We start from the raw sequence: 24475 nt of genomic DNA, 5'->3' as shown, positions 1-24475 counted from the left end.
CCCAATTAAGACGTGCCCCCCCCCCAATAAGGGCTGATCCCCTCAAAATAGGTGACCCCCCCAGTTAAGCAATGACCCCTCCCAGTTAAGGGGTGCGTCTACTTATGTGCTGGACCCCCCCTAAAATGGGGTGCCCACTAATTGAGTGATGCCCCCCCCGACTAACAGGTCACCCCCTCAAGAGGGGTGACCCCAACTAAGTGCTGACCCCCCATTAATGGGGGACCCCCAATGAAGGGGTTCCCCTTAGTTAAGCACTGACCTCTTCATTAAAGGGTGGCCCCCAATTAAACTCTGAGGCCCCCTAATTAATGGCTTCTCCTTGATTAAATCCCCCCCTCGCAGTACCGATTCCTGCCACCAGGCTTAAGCCAGGGCGTGGGTTTGGGGGGGGTTAAGTCGGTCTTAAAGGGCCAATACCCCCTTTAACAGAGGCATGATTTCAGGCAGGGGGTCGGGGGGTGGGTGGGTTATTAGGAGTGGGGATGCAGGGGGAAGGTTTGGGGGGGTCCCTGTGCACCCCCCTACTTGATTTCCACGATGAGATCATCCCCTTCCAGGCTCATGCCAGGGCGCACGTGGACCTGGGCGACGGTGCCGGCCATGGGGGCTGTGACCACCGTCTCCATCTTCATGGCACTCAGGACACAGAGGGGGTCCCCCTTGGCCACCTGCGCCCCCTCTTTCACCCGCACCTCCACCACCTCGCCTGGCATCGGAGCCCCGACCTGGCCCTTGGCCCCGCGGTCGGCCTTGGGGTGCACGTGCATCTCCTGGGGGGTGGATGAGGAAGAGGGGGGGGTGAGGAGTTCCCAAGACCCATCCCATGTCCCGCAGGACCCCCCTTGTGTTCTCCTCCCATAGCCCCCACCATGGTCCCTGGGATCCCACAGTCTCTAGGACTCCCCCATGGTTCCTGAAGCCCCCTCAACCCCCCCCCCCCCATCATGCCCCAATGCCCCCCAAACTGCTCCTTCAGTCCCATAAACACCCCCAAACCACGTTACCAACTCCCAAACGCTCTCAGACACCCCCTCCTAACCCCTCAACCCCCCCCAACCCCACCTAAAACCCCCTTAAACCCCCCATTAATCGCCCCCCCCCCCACCTTCATGGCCTGTGTGTCCCGCACGAGGATGGAGCGCAGTTGCCCATTCAGCTCAAAGAAGACCTCTCGCTGCCCTGCGGCATTGAGGTCCCCCAGTGCCAGCGCCTTGATGTGCAGTGTCTTGCCCCGCTCCAGCTCCACCTGCACCAGAGGGGGACACGAGGGGTCCCGGGTGTGTTGGGAGGGGTGCAAGGGGGAGAGAAGGGTGTTAGAGGGGTGTAGGAGGGAGTGCAAAGCTCTGCCTAGAACAGCTCCCACCCCAGGCTCTGGTTTGGTCCCTCCCAGTGTTCCCAGTGTCCCCAGTGCTGCACCTCAAACTCCTCGGCTATGGTGGGTCCCTCGAGGAAGAGGCGGGTGCCGAGGCAGGACACGGGCCCGAAGGTGCTGGTGAAGGTGCGGAACTCATCATAGACCTTGGGGTAAAGTGCAGCCGAGAGCAGGTCCTCAGGGCTGGGGGGGGCCCCGTGCCGGGACCCCAAGTCTTGGGCCAGAGCCTCGAAGTCCAGTGGTGGCAGTGATGCCCCTGGGCGGCCCTCGATGCGGGGCAGGTCCTTCAGCACCTGGGGATGGATTACCATGGCAACCAGGGGGTGGAGGTGGCAAGAGGACCACAGCATCCTGTTGCTAGGGGGTGTTGCTAGGGGTAAGGATGTGTTGCTATAGGGCTTGGTGCCAGGCCAGCTGGTGCTGGGAGCCATTGGTAGAGTTGGGTGCCATGGCAACCAGGCATAGGGACCCATTGCTAGTGGCAGGTGTCATGGCAACCATTGTTAGACCTGTTGCTATGGGGCTGCTGCCATGGCAACTGATACAGCAGTCTGTTGCTAGGGGCTGGGTGCCATGGAAACCATCACTAGACCTAGGGTTGGGTGGAATGGGGACACATTATTATGGAGCTGTTGCCATGGAAACTAGTGCTAGATCCTGTTGCTAAGGATCCAGCATCATTATGATGGATCCATCATAATGGACCTGGTGCCATGGCAACCACCACTAGGACCTGTTGCTATGGTCCAGTGCCATGCCAAAAGCCTCCGGGAAGCACTCCCAGTCCATCCCAGTGCTCCCCAGTGCCTCACCCGGGAGCGGAAGGGCTCAGGGAAGCCGCCTGGGGGGGTACCGATGTATCCCTGCAGGAATTCCACCACGGACAATGGGAAGGAGAGCTCATCCGCACGTGCTTCCACCTCCTCCCGTGACAGCCCATTCTGCACCATGAACTGCGCCAGGTCCCCCACCACTTTGGAGGACGGGGTCACCTGCAACAGCCCAAAGGTGTCACCCAGTGGTGTCACCCAGTGGTGTCACCCAGTAGTGTCACCCAGTGGTGTCACTCAGTGGTGTCACCCAGTAGTGTCACTCAGTGGTGTCACCCAGGGGTGTCACCCAGTAGTGTCACCCAGTAGTGTCACCCAGTGGTGTCACCCAGTGGTGTCACCCAGTAGTGTCACCCAGTAGTGTCACCCAGTGGTGTCACCCAGTGGTGTCACCCAGTAGTGTCACCCAGTAGTGTCACCCAGTGGTGTCACCCAGTGGTGTCACCCAGTGGTGTCACCCAGTGGTGTCACCCAGTAGTGTCACCCAGTAGTGTCACCCAGTAGTGTCACCCAGTAGTGTCACCCAGTGGTGTCACTCAGTGGTGTCACCCAGTGGTGTCACTCAGGGTTCTTGCTCATGAAGAACTCAACCAATGGAACATCCAACCCATGAAGTACCTGCCCCATGGAGCACCCAACCCATGGAGCACCCAACCCATGGAGCACCCAACCCATGGAGCACCCAACCCATGGAGCACCCAACCCATGGAGCACCCAACCCATGGAGCATCCAACCCATGGAGCACCCAATCCATGGAGCACCCAACCCATGGAGCACCCAACCCATGGAGCACCCAACCCATGGAGCACCCAACTCATGCAGCACCCAAGACATGAAATACCCAACTCATGGAGCACCTGCCTCACTAAGCACTCGAGCCATGGATTCAATCCAACCCATGAAGTACCTGACCCATGGAACTCTCAACCCATGAAGCACCCAATCTACAGAGCACACAACCTATGGAGCACTTCACTCATGGAGCACTCAATGCATGGAGTACATCCCATCCCATGGACATCATCCTATGGAGACCACCCATGCTATGAACACAACCCAATGGAAACCACCCACCCCATGAAGACCCCGTATTCCACATCAACCACCTCCATCACCACCACCCCATGAAGAACTACCCACCCCATGGAGACCACCCTATAAAGAACCATCCACCCCATGGAAACCACCCCATGGAGACGCACCCTGTGAAGACCCCACTCCCTCCCTTACCTTAATGAGGTCTCCAAGGAGCTTGTTGGCCTCGGTATAGGCCTTCTTGACCTCCTTGAACTTGTGGCCCAGCCCCATAGCATGGGCCTGGAAGTGGAGGTTGGTGTATTGACCGCCAGGGATCTCATTCTCATAGACATCAGCATTGCCAGACTTCATGGTGGCCGTGCAGTCAAAGGCAGCATAGAGTGCCCGTGCACCCTCCCAGTACTCGCTGTACTCAAACACCTTCTCCAGCGCGATGCCTATGGCAGGATATAGCCCCTGGAGCCATCAGTGCCTGGGGATCTCATGGGGATGACACAGGCAAGGGGGTGGTGGATGGAGGTGATGGGTGAGGTGGTGGCAGTGTGGTTGTAGTGGTGGTGCTGGGGTCATGGTTATGGGTGCAGTGGTTGTGGTGGTGTTGCTATGAGCACGGTGGTATCAACATGGTCATGGTGCCATTGGTCAGACCATGGTGGTGTCATCGTGGTCATGGTACCAATGGCAGAGACCATGTTGCCACCACCATAACTATATCCCCACCTCCCTGACCATGTTCCCATTACTAAGACCACGTTGCCATTGCCAAGACCACGGTGGCACCTCCACAACCACACCACCACTTCCTTGACCATGTTGCCACTACCAGCACCAAGGTGGACCTCCATCATTATGTCCCACCTACCTGATCCCATTGCCATTACCATGATTCAGAGCCACTACCAACACCCTGGTGGACCTCCATAACCATGTCCCCACCCCCTTGCCCACACTGCCATTGCCACGGTACCTGTGTCGAGAGGGGTGCCACGGGTGCAGGCCACCAGCGCACCCATACTGGGCTGGGAGGTCATCCCGGCCATGGCATCCACGGCCACGTCCACCACGTCAGCGCCAGCATCGGCAGCCGCCAGCATGGAGGCGATGGCGGCTCCGGCTGTGTCGTGGGTGTGCACGTGCAGAGGCACCTCCGGGAACCGGTCCCGTAGAGCAGCCACCAGCACCCGCGCGGCGCCCGGGGTCAGCAGCCCGGCCATGTCCTGCCCCATAGAGGAGGCAGAGGGGGGTCAGGGAGGATATGGGGGGGCTGTGGGGGGCAGGGGGACATGAGGGGGGCAGTGGGGGTGTGGGGGGTATTGGGGTCATAGGGGTAGACAGGGGAACATGGGGTGCATGGGGGTGATGGGGCCCCCATCTCATCTCAACCCCCAACCCCAGTAGCTGCCCTGTTGCATTTTGGGGGTGTTGGGGGCCCGAAATTCACCCCTCAGCCCCTCTAGTTCCAATCCCACCCCCTCTAGCACCCCAAATCCCCCCTCCCATCCCTCAAATACCCCTCCAATCCCCCCTCCCACCCCCAAATTGCCCCCTCTGTCACCCTAAGCTCCCCCATAGACCCTCACCTTGATGCAGAGGATGTGGGTGCCGGCAGCCACCAGCTCCTGCGCCAGGTCCAGGTAGTACTGGAGGCTGTACTTGGTGCGGGTGGGATCGGCCACGTCACCAGTATAGGAGAGTGCAGCTTCCACCACAGCACCTGCCCTCCCGGCAGCCTCTATCCCCAGCACCAGGTTGGGCACATAGTTGAGGGCATCGAACACACGGAAGATGTCCATGCCATTGGCCACGGCCACCTCACAGAACCTGGGCAGCACCAGAGGGGTTATGGGGCTCCATGAGCACCTGGGTGCTGGTGGCTTGTCCTGTGGTGACCCACGGTGTCCTCATGGGCACTCATCACACCGGGTACGTGTCCTGCTGTCGCTCCATGTGTCCCCATCTTCTTCATGTCCCCCATGTCCCATCATCCCTCCATATGTCCCTATGTCCTTCATGATCCATCTACCCCCATCCATTCATCCCTCATTTCCCCATGTCCCATCATCCCTCCATATGTCCCTATGTCCTTCGTGATCCATCTACCCCCATCCATTCATCCCTCATTTCCCCATGTCCTCCACCTCACCATATCCTTCCTGTCTCCATATCCCTCCATGTCTCCCCATGTCCATCGTGTTCCATCTCCCCCATCCCTCCACCCCTCCATGTTCCCTCATGTCCTTGTATTCCCCCATGTCACCCCATGGCTGCTCATCCCTTCCCATCTCCCCATGCTCCACGAGCCCCCCAGTGTCCCCATGTCCCCCCAGTGTCCCCATGTCCCCTCACTGTCCCCATGTCCCCCCAGTGTCCCCATGTCCCCCCAGTGTCCCCATGTCCCCCCAGTGTCCCCATGTCCCCCCCCCGGTCACCGGTTGACGACGTTGTCGGGGTAGTTGGTGTAGCCGACGGCGTTGGCTCCGCGCAGCAGCATCTGGAAGGGGATGTTGGGGATGAGACGTCGCAGCTCCCGCAGCCGCTCCCATGGGCACTCGTGTAGGAACCGCATGGCCACGTCGAAGGTGGCACCTGTGGGGCAGGAGCTGAGCGCTGGAGCAAGCCCCGCCCCCTTGTGCAAGCCCCGCCCCCCCCTTGAGCAAGCCCCGCCCCTCCTCCTGCAAGCCCCGCCCACTTGAACACCTTCCCCACCTCTTCCCCCAGTGTTAAAGGCAACCAGGGCAAAGCCACGCCCCCTTTAAGCGCCACAACTGCTGTAGCCACGCCCCCTTTAGGCCACGCCCCTTCCCCCTGCCTCCCACGGTCATCCATTGAGAACCCCGTCCCCTCGGCCTCCCCCATTCACAGCTCCCCACAGAAGCCACGCCCCTTTTAGACCCTCACCATTCACACCACTCCCCCCAATCCCACCCTTCGAAGCCCCATCCCCATTGGCAGCTCCCCCAAGGGAAGCCACGCCCCTTTATAGGCCACGCCCCCCGATTTTCCCCCCATTCATGAGCATCCATTCCCATTGACGCCCCCATGGCCCCGCCCCCCGAGTTTCCCCCATTCATGCGTATCCATTCCCATTGCGCCCCCATTGATCCCCCCATGGCCCTGCCCCCCGAGTTTCCCCCCATTCATGCCCGTCCATTCCCATTGCCGCCCCCCTGGCCCCGCCCCCCCAGCCCCCGCCCACCTCCCCAGGTCTCCATGCTGCAGAGGCCGTCGAGGCTGTGAGCCGCGAAGGGCGCCACGCGCGCCAGGTCCCGCGTGCGCACGCGCGTGGCCAGCAGGGACTGGTGCGCGTCGCGGAACGTGGTGTCCGTGAGCAGCAGCCCCCGGTGCTCCCGCAGCGCCCGCGAGAACCCGGCGGGACCCTCGCGCTGCAGCACCGACCGCAGCCCCGCGGGGGGCGGCCCTGGGGGGGACACGGGCACCGTGAGCGCGTGGGGCACGTGACAGGCACGCGCGTCACACCAGGCGCGTGCACGTGCCGAGCACATGGCGTATGCTATGCATATACTGCGAGGGGCCATGCACACATCAAGCACACGTGCCATGTATGTGCCACATTGTGGTATGGACGGGCTATTGCATGCCATACGTATACCAAGGGCTTTTGTGCATAGGCCTAGCATACATGCCAAGCACATGCCACAGTAAGCCGTGCACATGCTACGTGCATGCCACAGCAAGCCATGTACATGCCATGTAGAGTCATGCACACACACCATGCACATGGTGCATTATGACATGCACAGGCTACACACATGCTATGGCACATCACGCACATATGAAGAACAGAAAACATGCACATACCAAAGCATGCCATGCACATGCTAAAGCACATCATGTACACACCAAGCACATGTGATGTGCACATGCAGAGGCTACAGCATGCCATGCATATGCCTTAGCACATGCTATGGCAAACTATGGTCATACCAAGCACATGCCAAGCACAGGCTCACCCATGGGTGTCGGGGGGGGGGTGGGCTCCATCACTGCTGCCTTCGCCTTGACTGGGAGGGGGGTGCTGGGGCCGTTCACCATCACGTGACCTGGGGGAGGGTGCGTGGTTGGGGGGGTTGGACCCCCAAAACCCCCAAGGGACTCCTTAGAGCCCCCCCAAGAACTCCTCCAAGCACCCCAAGGAGCCCCCAGACCCCCCATGACTGCCCAAGAACCCTCCCAACCTCCACAGGGACCCCTTAGAGCCCCACAAGCTTCCAAGCACCCAGCACCCCCCCCCCAGCCCCATACCCAGGTAGTGCAGCAGCTTCTGGGCCCGGTTCTGCCCAGGGCGCAGGTGGAAGAGTTCGGGGTTCTCATCAATGAACTGGGTGTCAGCGACACCCCCCAAGAACTGGGGGTGCGCCAGGACGTTCTGCAGGAACGGGATGTTCGTCTGCGCAGGATGAGTCCGTCAGTGGCTGATGCATGAGGGGCACCAGCACCATCCTCATGCAAGCACAATGGGGGCACCAGCACCATCCTCATGCAAGGCACAATGGGGGCACCGGCACCATCCTCATGCAAGGCACAATGGGGGCATCAGCACCATCCTTGTGCAATGCATGAGGACCACAGCACCCTGACACCATCCTCGTGTAATGCACAAGGGGCACAACACCCTGACACCATCCTCATGTAATGCACATGGGGCACAACACCCTGACACCATCCTCATGTAATGCACAAGGGGCACAACACCCTGACACCATCCTCGTGCAATGCAGGGGACGATAGGACAGTGCACAACCCCATCATGCATTACATGAGGGACCTCCCACCGCCCCCCAAACTCCATGATGGGGGGAGTCACACAAGACCCCCCTGCTGTACATGACACAAGTAGCTCCAACAGCTCCTTGTGCACTGTACAAGCACCGCAGTGTGTCAAACACCCCAACCCAGAGCACTGCACACCCCCAGCCCCTGGTGCACTGCACAAGTGCCCTCCAACTCCTTGTACACTGCATGAGACCCTTAGTGCACCAGAGCAGCACCCCTCTAACCCCCCCGTGTACCACACACGAGCCCCTCTAACCCCTTTATGCATCACACACGATGCTCCCATCCCATTGTGAACCACACAAGAACCCCAACCTGTCCCGGTGCCCCCATCCTATTGCCCCCATCCCATCACCCCATTCCCCACCTTGACGCCGCGGATGCGGAACTCGGCCAGGGCTCGGCGCATCTTGGCAGCGGCCGCGGGCTGGTCATGGCCATGAGCCACCACCTTCACCAGCAGCGAGTCATAGTGTGGTGAGATCAGTGCCCCTTGGAACGCGGAGGCTCCATCCAGGCGGATCCCCATCCCCTCCCCGCTGCGGAACACCTGCGGCACCACCATGGGAGACCCTTCAGAGACTGCTATGGGTGCTGGGGTGTCCTATAGGACTGTCCCAATGGGGTCGTCCCAATGGGGTCATCCCAGTGCTCACCTCTATGCGGCCGGTGTCGGGCTGGAAGCCGCGGGCTGGGTCCTCGGTGGTGACGCGGCACTGGATGGCACAGCCATTGACACGGATCTTGTCCTGCTCCAGCCCCAGCTCCGGCAGCGACCGGCCCGCGGCCACCTGCAACTGCGCGTGGACCAGGTCCACGCTGACGGGGGGTCACAGGGGGCCCCAGGAACCCCCGTGCTGCCCCACACCTCTCCATGGGGCAGCCATGGACACACATCCCCAATAGCATCAGTAGATGGAGCCGCATCTCCCATCAGTGTGTTCCCAAAGACATCCAGGTGCCCCCCTCCTCCCTTTGCACTCCCCAGGACCCGGTTTTGGGGTGTCTGCCCCACACGCACCCCGTGATCTCCTCGGTGACCGTGTGCTCCACCTGCAGGCGTGAGTTCACCTCGATGAAGTAATAGCTCCCGCTCTGATCCACCAGGAATTCCACTGTTCCTGCATTCTCATACCCCACCTGCAGAACCCCCCCCCTTGTCAGGCTGGAAACGGGGCACCCCCACAGCAGGGGGCACCCCCAAAGGCCTGGGCGCCCCTTTGGGTGGCAGTGGCCCTGGTGATGGGTGCAGCCACTCACATGGCCCTTGGGTTCTCCCCCAATCCCTGTGTCTCCCCCATGCTCTCCCAGGTCTCCCCATGGGTGTCCCCATTGGCTTCCTCCCTCCCAACTCCTGTGCCCCCCCATGTTCTCCCTGGTAATGGGTGCAGGTTCCTTACAGAACTCCTGTGTCTCCCCATTTCCTCTTTACATTCCCCCCCCCAATTCCTGGGTCTCTCCCATGGATTCCTTGGTGTCCCCCCATTCCCTTGGCTCTCCCCATGGATTCCTTGGTGTCCCCACATCCCCCTGGCTCTCCCCATGGATTCCTTGGTGTCCCCCCATTCCCCTGGCTCTCCCCATGGATTCCTTGGTGTCCCCCCATTCCCCTGGCTCTCCCCATGGATTCCTTGGTGTCCCCCCATTCCCTTGGCTCTCCCCATGGATCACTGCGAGACCCCATAATCTCCCCCTACCCACCTCCAGGGTCCCCCCACATTATCCCTTCTCCCCCCACGTCCCCTTATGTCCCCCTCATGGGTTCCCCATGTACCCCAATGGGGCTGCGGTACCTGCCGCGCCAGGCGCACGGCATCGCTGGCCAGGCGCTGCCGGAGCTGCGGCTGCAGCCGCGTCGCGGGCGCGATCTCCACCACCTTCTGGTGCCGGCGCTGCACGGAGCAGTCCCGTTCATGCAGGTGAACCACGTTGCCATGCTGGTCTCCTGCACCGGGATGGGGCCGGGTCACACCGGGACCCCTCATCCCCATCCACACACCCCAAACCCTGCTTTGGCCCCATTGAGACACCACCGAGTCCAGGAGCAGCCACCAAAGGCACCCCCAGAAGGCTCCCAGGTCAACAAGAAACCCCCAAAGACCTCCCCAAAAGCCCCAAGGACCCCAAATTCTCCCCATAAGCCATGAAGACCTCCCCAAATCCTCCAAAAGACACCCCAAAATGCCCTGAAGTCCCCCCAGACCACCCTGGGGTCCCATCCAAACGCCACAAAGCCCCTTCAAATCCCCATGTAACCAGCAGAAAGCCCCCAGAGACCCCTCCAAATCCCCCCCAAGAAGCCCCTAAAGAGCTCTAGAGACCTCCCAGATCCATAGGGATCCCCCTGCCCCTTCCCATCCGTACCCAGGATCTGGACCTCAATGTGCCGCGGGCGCTCAATGAACTTCTCCACGAACAGATCCCCATTGCCAAAGGCAGCCAAAGCCTCCGAGGATGCCCGAGAGAAGCTCTCCTCCAGCTCCTGCAATGCAGCATTGGGACAGGCCTGGAATGCCGCAGACCCCAGGACCCAGCACCCCCACACACAATGGGGGTGCCCTGCATCACCCATGGCTTCCTATGCCCACCCCATAGGTGCCTGGAGTGTCCCACTATGAGCATGGGGACTGGGAGCATCCCAGGGAGTTGGGGATGCAGGGATTTGCATGGGGGTCCTATGGGATGTGGACATCGGGGTCCCATAGGGGGTCTCAGGCCATACCTGCGGTGCCCTCACCACCCTCATGCCGCGGCCGCCGCCGCCGTGAGCTGCCTTGAGGATAACGGGAAACCCGACGTTCACCGCGAAGTCTCGAGCCTCAGCCAACCCCGATACCGGATCCGGGGTCCCCGGTACCACCGGCAGCCCTGGGGGGGGTGGGAGGGGTGACACTCTGCACACAGCAGCCCTGGCACCCCCAGAGACCCTATAGCAGCCTATAAACACCTAGAGCATCCTATACCCCCCTAGAGCACCCTATAAACACCTAGAGCATCCTATACCCCCCTAGAGCACCCTATAAACACCTATAGCATGCTATACCCCCCTAGAGCACCCTATAAACACCTAGAGCATCCTATACCCCCCATAGCAGCCTATAAACACCTAGAGCATCCTATACCCCCCTAGAGCACCCTATAAACACCTAGAGCATCCTATACCCCCCTAGAGCACCCTATAAACACCTAGAGCATCCTATACCCCCCTAGAGCATCCTATAAACACCTATAGCATCCTATACCCCCCTAGAGCAGCCTATAACCAGCTATAACACTCTATAACGCTCTAGCCCCATAAAACAATCTCATACCCCCATAAACCCAACCAATACCCCCTTTAATCCCTCAAATAACCCCATAGCCCCCCAAATAACCCCTTTACTCCCCTACAGTTCCCCCAAACAATCCCATAGCCCCCCAGTTGAACCTATATCCCTCTATACCCCACAAATAGCCCCTTTGCTCCTACATACTCCCCTCAAATAATCCCTTTACTCCCCCACACACCCTCCAAACACCCCCCTTACCACCCTATAACCCCCCCAAACAACCCCATACCCCCTATATCCCCCTCCCAAGCCCCCCCATACCCACCAGCAGCAATGGCAATGGCTCGAGCCTCCACTTTGTCCCCCATCTGGCGCACGACGGCCGGGGGGGGCCCCACAAACCGGACCCCTGCATCCAGGCAGGCCTGGGCGAAGGCAGCGCTCTCAGACAGGAACCCATATCCCGGGTGGATCGCATCCACCCCATTCTCCTGCCATGGGTATGGGATGGGTTAGGGTTAGGGATGGGGGATTAGGGGAACAGGGATGGGGGGACACGGGGAATGGGGGGAAAACATGGATTGGGGGGGTCATGGGATACCCCAGGCACATCCCTAAGGGCCTCCCATATATATCCCCATAGTAGATCTGGGTACATCCCTATGGAGCACACGTGTCCCCCCCATCCCATGGGCCCCCCCTAAAGGAACCCAGGCCCATCCCTATGGAGAACATATGTATCCTCCCACCCCACAGAACCCAGATATAACCCCACAGGGCACCCAGGCCCAACCCCATGGATCTCCCACATGTCTCCATATAGGGCACCAAGGCCCATCCCTATGGAGCACATGTGTGTGTCCCAGCTCACAGAACCCAGATATGCCTCTCATAGGGCACCCAGGCACATCCCTATGGGTCTCATAGATGTGCCCCCATAGGGCACCCAGGCACATCCCTGTGGGTCTCCCAGATGTGCTCCCATAGGGCACCCAGGCACATCCCTATGGGTCTCACAGATGCACCCCCTTAGGACACCCAGGCACATCCCTGTGGGTCTCATAGATGTGCCCCCATAGGGGAGACACACACATCCCTATGGGTCTCACAGATGCACCCTCATAGGGCACCCAGGCACATCCCTATGGGTCTCACAGATGTGCCCCCATAGGGCACCCAGGCACATCCCTATGGGTCTCCCAGATGCACCCCCATAGGGGAGACACGCACATCCCTATGGGTCTCATAGATGTGCCCCCATAGGGCACCCAGGCACATCCCTGTGGGTCTCCCAGATGCACCCCCATAGGGGAGACACGCACATCCCTATGGGTCTCACAGATGTGCCCCCATAGGGGAGACACGCACATCCCTATGGGTCTCACAGATGTGCCCCCATAGGGGAGACATGCACATCCCTATGGGTCTCACAGATGCACCCTCATAGGGCACCCAGGCACATCCCTGTGGGTCTCATAGATGTGCCCCCATAGGGGAGACATGCACATCCCCATGGGTCTCACAGATGCATCCTCATAGGGCACCCAGGCACATCCCTGTGGGTCTCCCAGATGTGCCCCATAGGGGAGACACGCACATCCCTATGGGGCACACGTGCACCCCCCACCCCATAGGGCTGCCCCCGGTGGTGGGTACCTGTGCCACGCGGATGATGTCGGGTACATGCAGGTAGGCCTGCACCGGGGGCAGCCCCCGTCCCACCAGATAGGCCTCATCCGCCTTCTGCCTGTGCATCTGCCCCGTATCCTGCTCCGAGTACACGGCCACGGTGCGGATCCCGAGCTCCGTGCAGGCCCTGAACACCCGGATGGCGATCTCACCTGTGGGAACAGCACAGCCCATTGGGGACACCCCATTGGGGACACAGGGACATGGGGAACATCCATTGGGGACACCCCATTGAGGACATCCCAACCCACTGGGGTCATCCCATCCCATTGGTGACATCCCATCCCATTGGGAACACAGAAAAAAGGGGAACAACCATTGGGGACACCCATTGGAGACATTCCAACCCATTGGAGACATCCCCTCCCACTGGGGACCCCCATCCCACTGGGGACACCCCATGGGGACACCTTGGCACATGGGGGACATCAGGACCCATTGGGGACATCCCAGCACAGTGGAGATGAGTGGGGGTCAATGGGTGTGAGGGTGCCCCGGGGGCCATGGGGGGGCCATGGGGGGGCCATGGGGGCCATGGGGGGGTCCTGGGGGGGTCCTGGGTGTCTGCACTCACCCCTGTTGGCCACCAGCACCTTGCGGATGGGCTGGTAGCTGACCGGGCGCCGGGTGCCGGGGGGGCCCCACAGCAGCCGCAGCCCCAGCAGGGCCCGGCCCCCCCGGGGAAGGCACAGCTGAAACATCTGGGGGGGGGACATGGAGGGAGGGGGGTCACGGGTCAGCGCCCCCTCCCCCCCCCAAGCCCCCCAATGGCACAACCCCATAGGAGCCAGAGGAGAATCTCCCCCTCCCTTTCCCCCTCCTCCTCTCTACCCCCCCCCCCCGTTTCCCAAACATCACCTTTCCCCCCGTGCCCTTTGACCTCCTCCTACCCCCCACCCCCCCTCCCCGCCGGCACAACCCCTATAGGAGACAGCAGAGAATCTCCCCCCTCTCTCCCCCATTCCCCCCTCCCCCCGACCTTTCCCCCACTGCCCTTTGACCCTCATTCGGGACCCCCTCCCCCTCCCCTTTGCACAACCCCTATAGAAGACACCAGAGAATCCCAACCCCCCAACATCCCATAATGAACCAGCAGTGAATGGGGAGGGGGGGGGACGGACACGTGTGTGCAAACCCCCCTTGCACAATCACCTCCTTGCACAAGCGGCTGTTGCCACGAGCACAGGGACCCCTCCGGCACAAGCACCTCTTGCACAAGGACCCCTTGCACACCCTAACCCTAACCCTAACCCTAACCACCTCCATTGGGCCCCTTTGGCACAAGCACCTCTTGCCCAAGATCCCCCCCAGCTCAAGCACCTCTCTTGCACAAGCACATCACCTCCATTGCACCCCCTTGGCACAAGCACCCCTTGTACAAGCCCCTTTTGCACACCCCCCCCCCTCCATCGTACCCCTTTGGTACAATCCCCTCTTGCACACCCCCCCCCTCCATCGCACCCCTTTGGTACAAGCACCCCTTGTACAAGGACCCCTCCAGCACAAGCTCCCCCATGCACACACCGATCACCTCCATTGCACCCCATTGGTACAATCCCCTCTTGCACGACCCCCCCTTGCACACCCCCCCCCATCACACCCCTTTGGCACAAGCCCCTCTTACACGACCCCCCCTTGCACACCCCCACCCCCATCGCACCCCTTTGGCACAAGCCCCTCTTACACGACCCCCCCTTGCACACCCCCACCCCCATCGCACCCCTTTGGTACAATCCCCTCTTACACGACCCCCCCTTGCACACCCCCCCCCCATCGCACCCCTTTGGTACAAGCCCCTATTGCACGATCCCCCCTTGCACAATCCCCTCTTGCACACACCCCCCCCCATCACACCTCTTTGGTACAATCCCCTCTTACACGACCCCCCCTTGCACACCCCCCCCCCATCGCACCCCTTTGGTACAAGCCCCTATTGCACGATCCCCCCTTGCACAATCCCCTCTTGCACACACCCCCCCCCCCCCCATCGCACCCCTTTGGTACAATCCCCTCTTGCACACACCCCCCCCCCCCCATCACACCCCTTTGGCACAATCCCCTCTTACACGACCCCCCCTTGCACAAGCCCCCGTTTCACGACCCCCCCTGCCCCCCAACCCCTCCAGGCCCCCCCCCGCCCCCCCCAGTTACCTCTGCCCCACCGGTGTCTCGCTCACCCCTGCGCTGTGGCTCTGTCCGCTCCCCACACACGCCCCCCCCCCCCACCGCAAGCCCGGCCCCGGCTCCGGCCCCCGCTGCCCCCCCGGGTGAATCATTGACCCGGGGGCAAAGTCCACAGAGCCCCACAGGGACCCGCATGGCCCCATAGGGACCCGCATGGCCACATAGGGACCCGCATGGCCCCATAGGGACCCGCATGGCCCCATAGGGACCCGCATGGCCCCATAGGGACCCCTCATTCGGCCCCATAGGGACCCCTCATTCAGCCCCATGGGGCACGTGCAGCCCCAGAGAGACCCCGCACAGCCCATAGGGCACACATGGACCCACAGAGCCCCACGGGGTGCTCATGGACCCATACAACCCCATATAACCCCATGGGGCACATCCAGCCCCACGTGATCCCACACAGCCCACATGGCCCCATAAGGACCCGTGGGGCACATACAGCCCCACATGACCCCACGGGGCACACGCACCCCATACAGCCCCACAGGACCCCATAGGGCACATACAACCCATACAGCTCCATCAGGTCCCATATAACCCCACTCAGCCCTATATGACCCTGTGGCGCACATACAACCCTGTGCAGCCCCACACCGCCCCACAGATGAGCTGCCCAGTGGGGCTAAACTGGCGGCACTGGTCCATACTGGACTCTGGGGGGGGTCCCAAGACCTAGAGGGGCTCCGGGCCCTATAGGGGATCCTGTCTATGGGGGACATCAGCCCCTATGGGGTGTTCCGGGCCCTATGAGGGGGGTCCTACGGGGGGAAGGGGTCACATGGGGCCGTGGGTCACGTGATCCCCGGTGTGTCTCTCTCCCCCCGTCAACTCACCGCTGCGCGACCGCAACCACCGCTTCCCCCGGCGTCCCGCTAGCCCCGCCCCCCTAGCGTCCTATTGGCCAGCGCCCGACACGCCCCCCTTCGTACCGCTACTTGCTCCGCCCCTTTACCGGAAAGCGCCGCTTCTCATTGGCCTTCTCCTCCAGCTCGCTCTGCTATTGGTTAAAACCTCTGCCATCCCGCTGTAAGACCCCGCCCACCGCACGGCTGCGTCACGGTCGGTCGGAGGCTCTGCCGCCGGCTCTTGATTGGTTAAAGGCCAGGGAGTGGGCGGGGCCAGAGGGAGGAGTGGGCGGAGCTCTGTGACCGCGGCTGCGCCCCCCCCCCCCGCTGTCCCCTATAGGGCCACATGGGGGCGCCCTCTTTTCTATAGGCCCCAGTCTGCTTTAGGGGGTCACCTATAGCGAGCCTGGTTTGACCGACCCTATATAGCCCCACTATAGGGACTGGCTATGCTATAGCTCCCCTCCACCCCATTTAATCCATAAAGGACATCATCTGATGCAAAGAAACCTGTAGGCCTCAGCCATGAGATCACCCTACCCTCTTCTAGAAGACACCCTATGGCTCTATAGGGTATCCTATGAGACCTCTCATACCCTTTTTGGCATCCCGTAGCCCGCAGCCCCCTATAGACATCATATATAGCTCAGGACTACAGCTCCCATCATGCACCGCGCGCCGGCAGCGCGGTTGTCATGGCGACGCCTTGCCGACCGCATGCGCAGAAGCGCGGGGGCTGCGGCGGGCGGGAGGCGGTGTGCGCATGCTCAGGGTGGGGACGGGAGGGGGGGGGGGGAGGAGAGGCAGGGCGCATGCGCGCTGCCGCCGGCAGTCGGTGCGTGGCCGCCGTGCGGGACGGAGCTCCGGTGCTGAGGCTCCGCCATGGCCGAGCCCGGGCCGCAGTCACCGCTTGTGTCCTCGTCCTCCGAGCCCAGCCACCCCCAGCCCCGGTCCGGCGGCTGCGGCACCGCTGGAGCCATGTCCTGCGCCGGTAAGGGCTCAGTGCGGCCTTGGGGGGGGGGCCTGAGGGAGGGATGGGCGTGAGGTAAATGGGGGGGTGGGGGTGAGGTAGTTGGGGCGGGGGAGGGGGATGGGGGAGCTGTGAGGGGGAGGAGGCGATGGGGGGATGGATACTGGGGCAAGAGGCGTGTATGGGGGTAGGTGCTGTAGGGAGAGAGTTATGGGGGTTGATATGGGGAGTAGAGGCCTATATGGTGTAGCTGTAGGGGAAAGAGTCCTATATAGGGGTAGGCATAGGTGAAAGAGGTCTACATGGGGAAAGGTATAGGAAAAGAGGTCTATATAGGGGTAGGTATAGGTGAAAAAGGCCTATATAGGAGCAGGTGTAGGGGAATCAGGTTTATATGAGGGCAGGTATAGGGGAAAGAGGTTTCTGGAGGGCCAGATATGGGGGAATCAGGCGTTTGGGGGGTAGATATAAGGGGAAAAGGTCTATATGGGGGCAGATATGAGGGGAATAGCCTTGAGGGGGCAGATATGGGGAGGAGAGGCCTCTGGAGGGCCAGATATAGGGGAAGGAGGCCTATGAGAGAGCAGATATGAGAGAATGAGGCCTATACAGTAGTAGATATAAGCGAAAGAGGCCTTTGAAGGGGTAGATATACCAGACAGGGAGTTACAGGGGTGCAGATGTGGGGAGAAGAGGCCTTTGGGGGACAAATACAGGGGAAAGAGGCCTCTGTGGGATCAGATATGAGATGAAATGGTCTTTAGGGGTGCAGATGTGGGGAGATGGAGCTTTGGGAGGGCAGGTATAGGGGGAAGAGCCCTTTTGGGGGTAGATGTAGAGGGCAAGAGGTCTTTTGGGGGTAGCTATAGGGTGCAGAGTCCCATATGGGGGCAGCCATGGGGGACATCGGCATCTCCCACCCCTCATCCCTCAGGATTGGGGTGAAGTGGGGCTATTGCTGCAGGTTTTGGGGTGCTCTTGGGCTGCTCCGTCCGTCTGCCCCATGGGGGGGGTTTCGGGGGTCCCTCTGCCCCCCATTGAGCCCCCCTCCCGGGTCCCCAATTGCCGCCGTTGTACCCCAGTTCCTGTCATTACCCCTCCCCCCCGTTTTCCCCCCGGATACCCCAAACTTGGGGGGTTCACCCCAAATATCGCCTGGGGGGGGGGGGGTCAGCGCCGAGAGCAGGGGGCAGGTGGGGGTTTTGGGGTGCCCCGATGCTGTTTGTGCTCCAGATCCCTGCTGCAAACAGGGGGAACCCCCCCCAGGTTTGGTCAGAGATGGGGCTCCATTGATGGAAGCGACAATGGCACTTCAAAAAGGGGGGAAAACTGAATTCCCCCCCCCCAAAACCCTCCCCTAGGACCCTCCCATTGCATGGGGACAAACATGAAAGCACCGGCACCGCCTTAACTGGGATAAACCCGATGGAAAAGGGAACTGAGACTCCAAGCAGGGGGTTTAGGGCTTCTCAAGCCCCCATCCCCCCCAGTCTGCCCATTTTGGGGGTGAAGAGGCAACGTTGGACCCATTTGGGGGGGTTTCACCCCAAAACCCCATCGGTACCTTATAGAGACAGGAGAGACATGGAGGTGGAGCTGCGCCGCAATGAAGCCTTAGGTGGGGGAGGGGGTTGGGAGGGTTCTGGCGGTTTGGGGGGGCCCCCCCCAGGGCTCTCAACTCTGTGTTCTCTTGCAGATCCCCCCTCTGCTTCCTCCTCCTCCTCCTCCTCCTCTCAGCCTGTTTCTCTCTTTGCAGCTGCACCAGGCAAGTGCCCCCCCCCGGACCCCTCCTGCACCCCAAGATGGGAAATGTCGGGGGGGAGGGGGGGGCAAAGCCTGAACCTTAAAACCAACACCCCCCCCGACTGTGGGGGGGGGTCAGAGCTGGTTTGGGGTCCCCAGTGCTGGTTTGGGGGCCCCAATGACACAGCTTGGGGGTGCGGGGGGGGGGGGGGGGCTAAAATCTGCCCCTGTTTGAGGGGGCTTTGCTTGGGGCTCATTTTGGGGAGGTGGGGAAGTGTCCTGAGACCCCCCCCAAAGTGGGTCTGGGGGGGGGGAAGCTACCCCCCAAAAGGGACATTTCTCTTCTTTGCCTGCTGCTTAACTCTCTGTCTTCTGCTTCTTGGGGTGGCTGCCCCACATTCCTCACCTGCCCCACAGCTTCCCCCCCTCTTACCCCTTGGCTGCTGCTGGTGCTTTGCAACCCCCCCCCTCCCACCCCAGGGTGTCCCCCCCCCAGGAGGATTTGACCATTTCGCCATGGTTTGGCCTCAAACCCCATTGGAGGCGCCTGCGCCGTGACCCACTCCCACCCTGTGCATGGGACTGGGGGGCGTGGGAATGGACACCCCAAAACCTGCCTTGGATCAACCCAAAACCTGCTTTGGAGACTCCAAAACCAGCCCTGGATCAACCCAAAACCTATCCTGGAGACCCCAGTCCCTCCTCCCCACCTTGGAGGACCCCAAAACCATCCTTGGATCAACCTAAAACCCTCCTTCAAACCCTGGAGCACCCCAGAACCAGCCCTGGAGCACCCCAGAACCAACCTCCCAACCTTGGAGGACCCCAAAACCATCTCTAGAGCACCCCAAAGCCCACCTTGGAGTGCACCAGATCCCTTCTCCTAACCTTGGAGCCCCAAACCAACCTCGGATCAACCCAAACCCCTCCTTCCAGCCTTGGAGCACCCTAAAACCCACCTTGGAGACCCCAAAACCCATCTTGGAGGAGCTGAAAACCCACCCTGGAACACCCCAGACCCTCCTCCCCACCTTGGAGGACCCCAAAACCAACCTTGGATCAATCCAAAACCCTCCTTCCGACCCTGGAGGACCCCAAAACCAACCTTGGAGGACCCCAAATCCCTCCTCTCCATCTTGAAGGAGCCCAAGCCCCACCTTGGGGACCCCAGAACCAACCTTGGATCAACCCAAACCCCACCTTCAAGACCCCAAAACCAGCCTTAGAGGACCCCAAATCCTTCTCCCTGCCTTTGAGCACCCCAGAACCCGCCTTGGATCAACCCAAAACCTTCCTTCAAACCCTGGAGGACCCAAATCCCCTCCTGCCCATCATGGAGACACCAAACCCAACCTTGGAGGACCCCAAAATCTGCCTTGGAGACCCTAAAACCAACCCCGGAGCACCCAAGCCCCCCCATCCTGCCCCAATAGCAGTGGCTGCGCCCATAGTGGGGTCCCCCCCATCCCTGCATCCCCAATTTGGGTGGTTTTAGCCCCAAATCGAGCCTCTCCCCGTCTTCAAGGCCGGTTTTGGGGTGGGGAGGGCCCCTGTTTGTGTCGCCGCAGGACCCTCTGCCCCCCCCCCCCGCATGGCTGCGCCGATGGACGGGGGGGAACACCCCATGGGGTGCATGCGGGACCCCCATTCCCGGAATTCCCACCCTCCGTCTGACGTTTCGCCCCCTCTCTCCGGCCCCAGCGGCTGCGGGGGGGCGAGGAGGAGCCTTTGTCCCAACCTCCCCCCCCTCATCCAACGGGATTCCTGCTCCGAAGGAACTGGATTCCCCGGAATCTCCCTTTGAGGTGGTCCCGGATCGCGCTGCCTTCGACCGGGAATACGGCCCCGGGAGCATCCCGATGGCGGAACGGGAAGTGCTGAGCCAGATCCCGGAGGATCGAGTCTGCGACTTCCCGGTGAAAGCCCGCACGGGGAACGGCATTCCCGGCCTGCCAGCCAAGCTTCCCACGGGATTATCCCGACAAGCCTCCGGTACAGCGGCGGCCTTGGAAGAGGTGTCCAAGTGCGTGCGGGAGATGCACAGCTTCACCAGTGAGCTGCTGAGCTGGGATTTAGTGGAGAGGAATGGTGGCAATGGGAATAGCGCTGGGAATCCCGGCCCCACCGAAGCCGACAGCTCGGGCGACTCCGACGACACCGTCATCGAGGAGGCGCCGATGGAGGAAGCACCAATCCCAGTCCCGTCCGGAGCTGACCCCATTCCCAACCCCATTCCCGTGGGCCGGGACTGGGACGAGGAGCGTCTCACCCTGCGGGCGCTGCAGGAGCTGGGGGAGCATCCTCGGGAGCCCCCCGATCCCATTGGGAATGTGGCCGAGCCCCCCCCTCCTGCGGGGCATCCCCTGCTCCTCCAGCCCAGCCTGGCAGGTAAAGCCCAGCCTCCTGCCCCTAAATCGAGCTTTTTAGACCCAAATCAGCGCCGAGTCACCCCCAAACCAGGGAGGGGGAAGGGAGGCTCCAGCCCCATAGTGCTGCCTGTTAAAGGGGTGGGGGGGGGCGCCTGTGTCTGCCTCATGGTTTGGGGTGAAAAAGGGGGTTTTGGGGTCCAACCCGCCGCTAGATTGGGGGGTGTTAATTAGTGCTTGTGATGGGGGGGGTATTTAATGCCTGTAATGGGGAGGGTGTTAATGCCTGTAATGGGGGGATTAATGCCTGTAATGGGGGGATTAATGCCTGTAATGGGGGGGTAATTAGTGCCTGTAATGAAGGGGGTTATTTAAGGCCTGTAATGGGGGGGGTTACTTAAGGCCTGTAATGGGGGGGGTTAATTAATGCCTGTAATGGGGGGGTGTTAATTAATGCCTGTAATGGGGGGGTGTTAATTAATGCCTGTAATGGGGGGGATTAATGCCTGTAATGGGGGGTTAATTAAGGCCTGTAATGGGGGCTTGGGGGGTATTAATGCCTATACTGGGTAGGGGCGCACTTAATTAGTGCCTATGTTAATGAGGTCCAAAAGGGGGAGGGATCAGGGTCAGTGCTCGGCTCAGCGCTGGGGAGGGGGGGGGGGTGGCTGTTCCCCCTCCGCCATTCCCGTTTCCCCCCCCCGCAGCACGGGAGCTGTTGCTGTGGCGTGACCCGCGGCGCTCCGCGCTCGTGCTCGGCGCCAGCCTCGCGCCGCTGCTGTCCCTGGCCGCGCTCAGCGCCGTCAGCGTGTGCGCGCACGTGGCCCTCGCGCTGCTCTGCGTCACCGTGAGCGCGCGCGCCGCGCGCGGCCTGCTGCAGGCGCTGCACCGCGCCGACGAGGGGCACCCCTTCCGGTGAGAGGCGCTTCCGGTTGGGGGGGGGGGGGGGGGGGGTGATGGGGACCCCCCCCCCCCCCATTTACCGTTGAGATACCCATAAGGTGTTGGGTGCTTCTTATGGGGGGGGTGAAGGGTTTGGGGTATGTGAAAGGGGGTTCAAAGGTTGGAAGTTGGGGTGCAAAGGGGGATATTGGGGTAAGGGAGGGGGTTCAAAGGGGGGTTTGGGGTGTGGAAAGGGTTCAAAGGGGGATATTGGGGTGAGGGAGGGGGTTCAAAGGGGGGTTTGGGGTACGGAAAGGGTTCAAAGGGGGGTTTGGGGTGAGGGAGGGGGTTCAAAGGGGGATATTGGGGTGAGGGAGGGGGTTCAAAGGGGGATATTGGGGTGAGGGAGGGGGTTCAAAGGGGGATATTGGGGTGTGGGAGGGGGTTCAAAGGGGGATATTGGGGTAAGGGAGGGGGTCCAAAGGGGGGTTTGGGGTAAGGGAGGGGGTCCAAAGGGGGGTTTGGGGTGTGGAAAGGGTTCAAAGGGGGATATTGGGGTGTGGGAGAGGGTTCAAAGGGGGATATTGGGGTAAGGGAGGGGGTTCAAAGGGGGGTTTGGGGTGTGGAAAGGGTTCAAAGGGGGATATTGGGGTGTGGGAGGGGGTTCAAAGGGGGGTTTGGGGTGTGGGAGGGGGTTCAAAGGGGGGTTTGGGGTGGCCCCCCAGTCTCAGAGCTGGTCCCCAAGACCTTCCACTGTTGGGGTGCAAAGGGGGTGTTTGGGGTACAAAGGGGGCTCTAATGGAGTGGGGGGGGGGGTTGGGGTGTAGGAGGATTCATGGGGGTTAATGGGTGGGTTTGGGCTGACAAGGGGGGATTAGGGTGTGGAAGGGGGTTTTGGGGTGCAAAGGGGAATCAAGGGGAGGTTAAAGGGTGATTTTGGGGTGAAAAGGGGGGTTTGGGTGTAGGGGATGCTGTTGGGGTCCCCCCCTCCCCTAACTCCCCCCCCCCATCCCTGGCAGCACATACCTGGAGAAGGACATCACCATCTCCCCAGAGTCATTCCGAGCTGTGGTCGCTGCCGTCACCCCCCCCCTGAACCGAGCCCTGCGGCTGTTGCTGCGCCTGTTCCTGGTGGAGGACCTGGTGGATTCCCTCAAGGTACCAGCTGGGACCCCAAAATCCATCCTTAACCCCTGCCAGGACCCCCCCAAATCCCTCCTTTACCCCCCACCCCCCCCCCCCCAGGACCCCCAAATCCCTCCTTTAACCCCACTGGAACCCCCAAATCCCTCGTTTACCCCAACTGGAACCCCTAAATCCCTCCTTTACCCCCACTGGAACCCCCAAATCCCTCCTTTACCCCCACTGGAACCCCCAAATCCCTCCTTCCCCCCCCAGCTGGCTGTGTGCATGTGGATGTTGACCTACGTTGGAGCTGTCTTCAATGGCATCACCCTCCTCATCCTCGGTAAGAACCAGGCTCTCCCCCCACTTCACCCTCAAAAAGACCCCCCATGTGTGTAATGTTTGGGGGGGGGGGAATAATAACGTTATGGGGGGTTGCCCCCCCCTTGGTGATACTGAACCCCCTTTTCCTCTCGCAGCTGAGATTTTGGCCTTCAGCCTCCCACCCCTCTATGAGAAGTACAAGGTGAGCCCCAAAGTGACCAAGGGACCCCCAAAATACACCTGGAACAGCCCCAAAAGAAAGGGGGCACCCCCAAAATGAATGGGGACCTCAAAATAAGGGTGGGTACAACAGAACTGGGGGTTCCCCCCTTAAACTCCCTCCTCTTCCTCCCCAAAGGTGCAGATAGATCAGTACGTGGCCATCGCCCGCAGCCACAGCAAGGACCTCATGGCCAAGTATGTGCTGATGGGGCCCCCCCAAACTGTGCCCCCTGCCCTGTATCCCCATGGCCCCCCCCATCTCCCAACCTCACCTCTCTCCTTTCCCCTTTCCCATAGGATCCAGGCGAAAGTCCCAGGCTTGGCCAAGAAAAAGCCGGAATAACCCCCCCAGGGGGGAAGATATTGGGGTACCCTCATATGGTGCCCCCCCCCCCAGCTCATTGCCCCCCCAAGCTCGTCCAACCCCTCCATCTCTCACAGTGGCGTCCGTCTGTCCCTCCACCCCAGCACCCCCAAACCTTGGACTTGGGCCTCTCTATGGGGCTATTTGAGGGGAGCCCCACTCCAAACCCCTCACTGGGCCCCCCCTCAACGTAACCCCCCCTTTATTTTTGTAATGTTAATTAAGGTGAAATGTCTGTAACTGCTGTAAATGGGGGAGGGAGGGGAGCAAAGCCCCTCCCCCCACCCCCAAACCGCACTGCACCCACCCCAAACCCCCAAATCTATGGGGGGGAAAGGGGGAGGGGAATTGGGACCCTCCCCCAGAGCCGCCTGTGGGGACGTGGCATCAATAAAGCACCACAACGGGTGGTTGTGCCCCCCCCTTGTCACTGTGTGGTCCCAAATGC

General features: G+C 61.2%; 2 protein-coding genes across 3 annotated transcripts; one reads left to right on the top strand and one right to left on the bottom strand.

Moving 5' to 3' along the window:
* Positions 1 to 37: 37 nt before the first annotated feature.
* On the bottom strand, positions 38 to 16073 carry PC (pyruvate carboxylase). The gene is made up of 21 exons (XM_034071679.1): positions 16020 to 16073; positions 13571 to 13697; positions 12964 to 13148; positions 11633 to 11798; positions 10761 to 10906; positions 10403 to 10520; positions 9832 to 9983; positions 9060 to 9178; positions 8695 to 8857; positions 8406 to 8588; positions 7508 to 7652; positions 7216 to 7305; positions 6441 to 6662; positions 5674 to 5830; positions 4825 to 5065; positions 4212 to 4461; positions 3437 to 3681; positions 2188 to 2367; positions 1420 to 1668; positions 1109 to 1249; positions 38 to 773 (listed from the first exon to the last, which is right to left on the bottom strand). The coding sequence occupies exons 2-21, from the start codon at positions 13695 to 13697 to the stop codon at positions 525 to 527; spliced, it is 3528 nt and encodes a 1175-aa protein (XP_033927570.1). The 5' UTR covers positions 16020 to 16073; the 3' UTR covers positions 38 to 524.
* A 778-nt stretch (positions 16074 to 16851) lies between these two features.
* Positions 16852 to 24457, top strand: RTN3 (reticulon 3). Of its 2 annotated transcripts, none has more exons than XM_034071683.1 (7): positions 16852 to 17022; positions 21818 to 22025; positions 23012 to 23150; positions 23391 to 23460; positions 23597 to 23643; positions 23800 to 23858; positions 23961 to 24457. In XM_034071683.1, exons 1-7 carry the CDS (start codon positions 16914 to 16916, stop codon positions 24004 to 24006), a joined length of 678 nt encoding a protein of 225 aa, XP_033927574.1. In that variant the 5' UTR covers positions 16852 to 16913; the 3' UTR covers positions 24007 to 24457. The 2 variants fall into 2 exon arrangements, with proteins under 2 accessions (XP_033927574.1, XP_033927573.1); XM_034071682.1 differs by lacking the exon at positions 16852 to 17022 and adding an exon at positions 19239 to 21132.
* The last annotated feature ends 18 nt before the right edge of the window (positions 24458 to 24475 follow it).

Source organism: Melopsittacus undulatus, chromosome 22 (genome assembly GCF_012275295.1).
Source record: "Melopsittacus undulatus isolate bMelUnd1 chromosome 22, bMelUnd1.mat.Z, whole genome shotgun sequence".
Lineage (NCBI taxonomy): Eukaryota > Metazoa > Chordata > Aves > Psittaciformes > Psittaculidae > Melopsittacus > Melopsittacus undulatus.
Note: the sequence above shows the minus strand (reverse complement) of the source record. Positions and strands in the feature narration are given on the sequence as shown.

Bases quoted from the DNA above. Each gene is read 5' to 3' on its own strand.
- PC (XM_034071679.1), bottom strand. From the start codon at position 13,697: ATGTTTCAGCTGTGCCTTCCCCGGGGGGGCCGGGCCCTGCTGGGGCTG. The intron at 7,653-8,405 runs GTGGGGAATGGG...CATCCTGCGCAG, and splicing joins TCCGCATCCGCGGCGTCAAG to ACGAACATCCCGTTCCTGCA. The intron at 1,250-1,419 runs GTGCAGCACTGG...CCTCTGGTGCAG, and splicing joins CCATAGCCGAGGAGTTTGAG to GTGGAGCTGGAGCGGGGCAA.
- RTN3 (XM_034071682.1), top strand. From the start codon at position 20,604: ATGGCGGAACGGGAAGTGCTGAGCCAGATCCCGGAGGATCGAGTCTGC. The intron at 21,133-21,817 runs GTAAAGCCCAGC...CCCCCCCCGCAG, and splicing joins CCTCCAGCCCAGCCTGGCAG to CACGGGAGCTGTTGCTGTGG. The intron at 23,859-23,960 runs GTATGTGCTGAT...CCTTTCCCATAG, and splicing joins AGCAAGGACCTCATGGCCAA to GATCCAGGCGAAAGTCCCAG.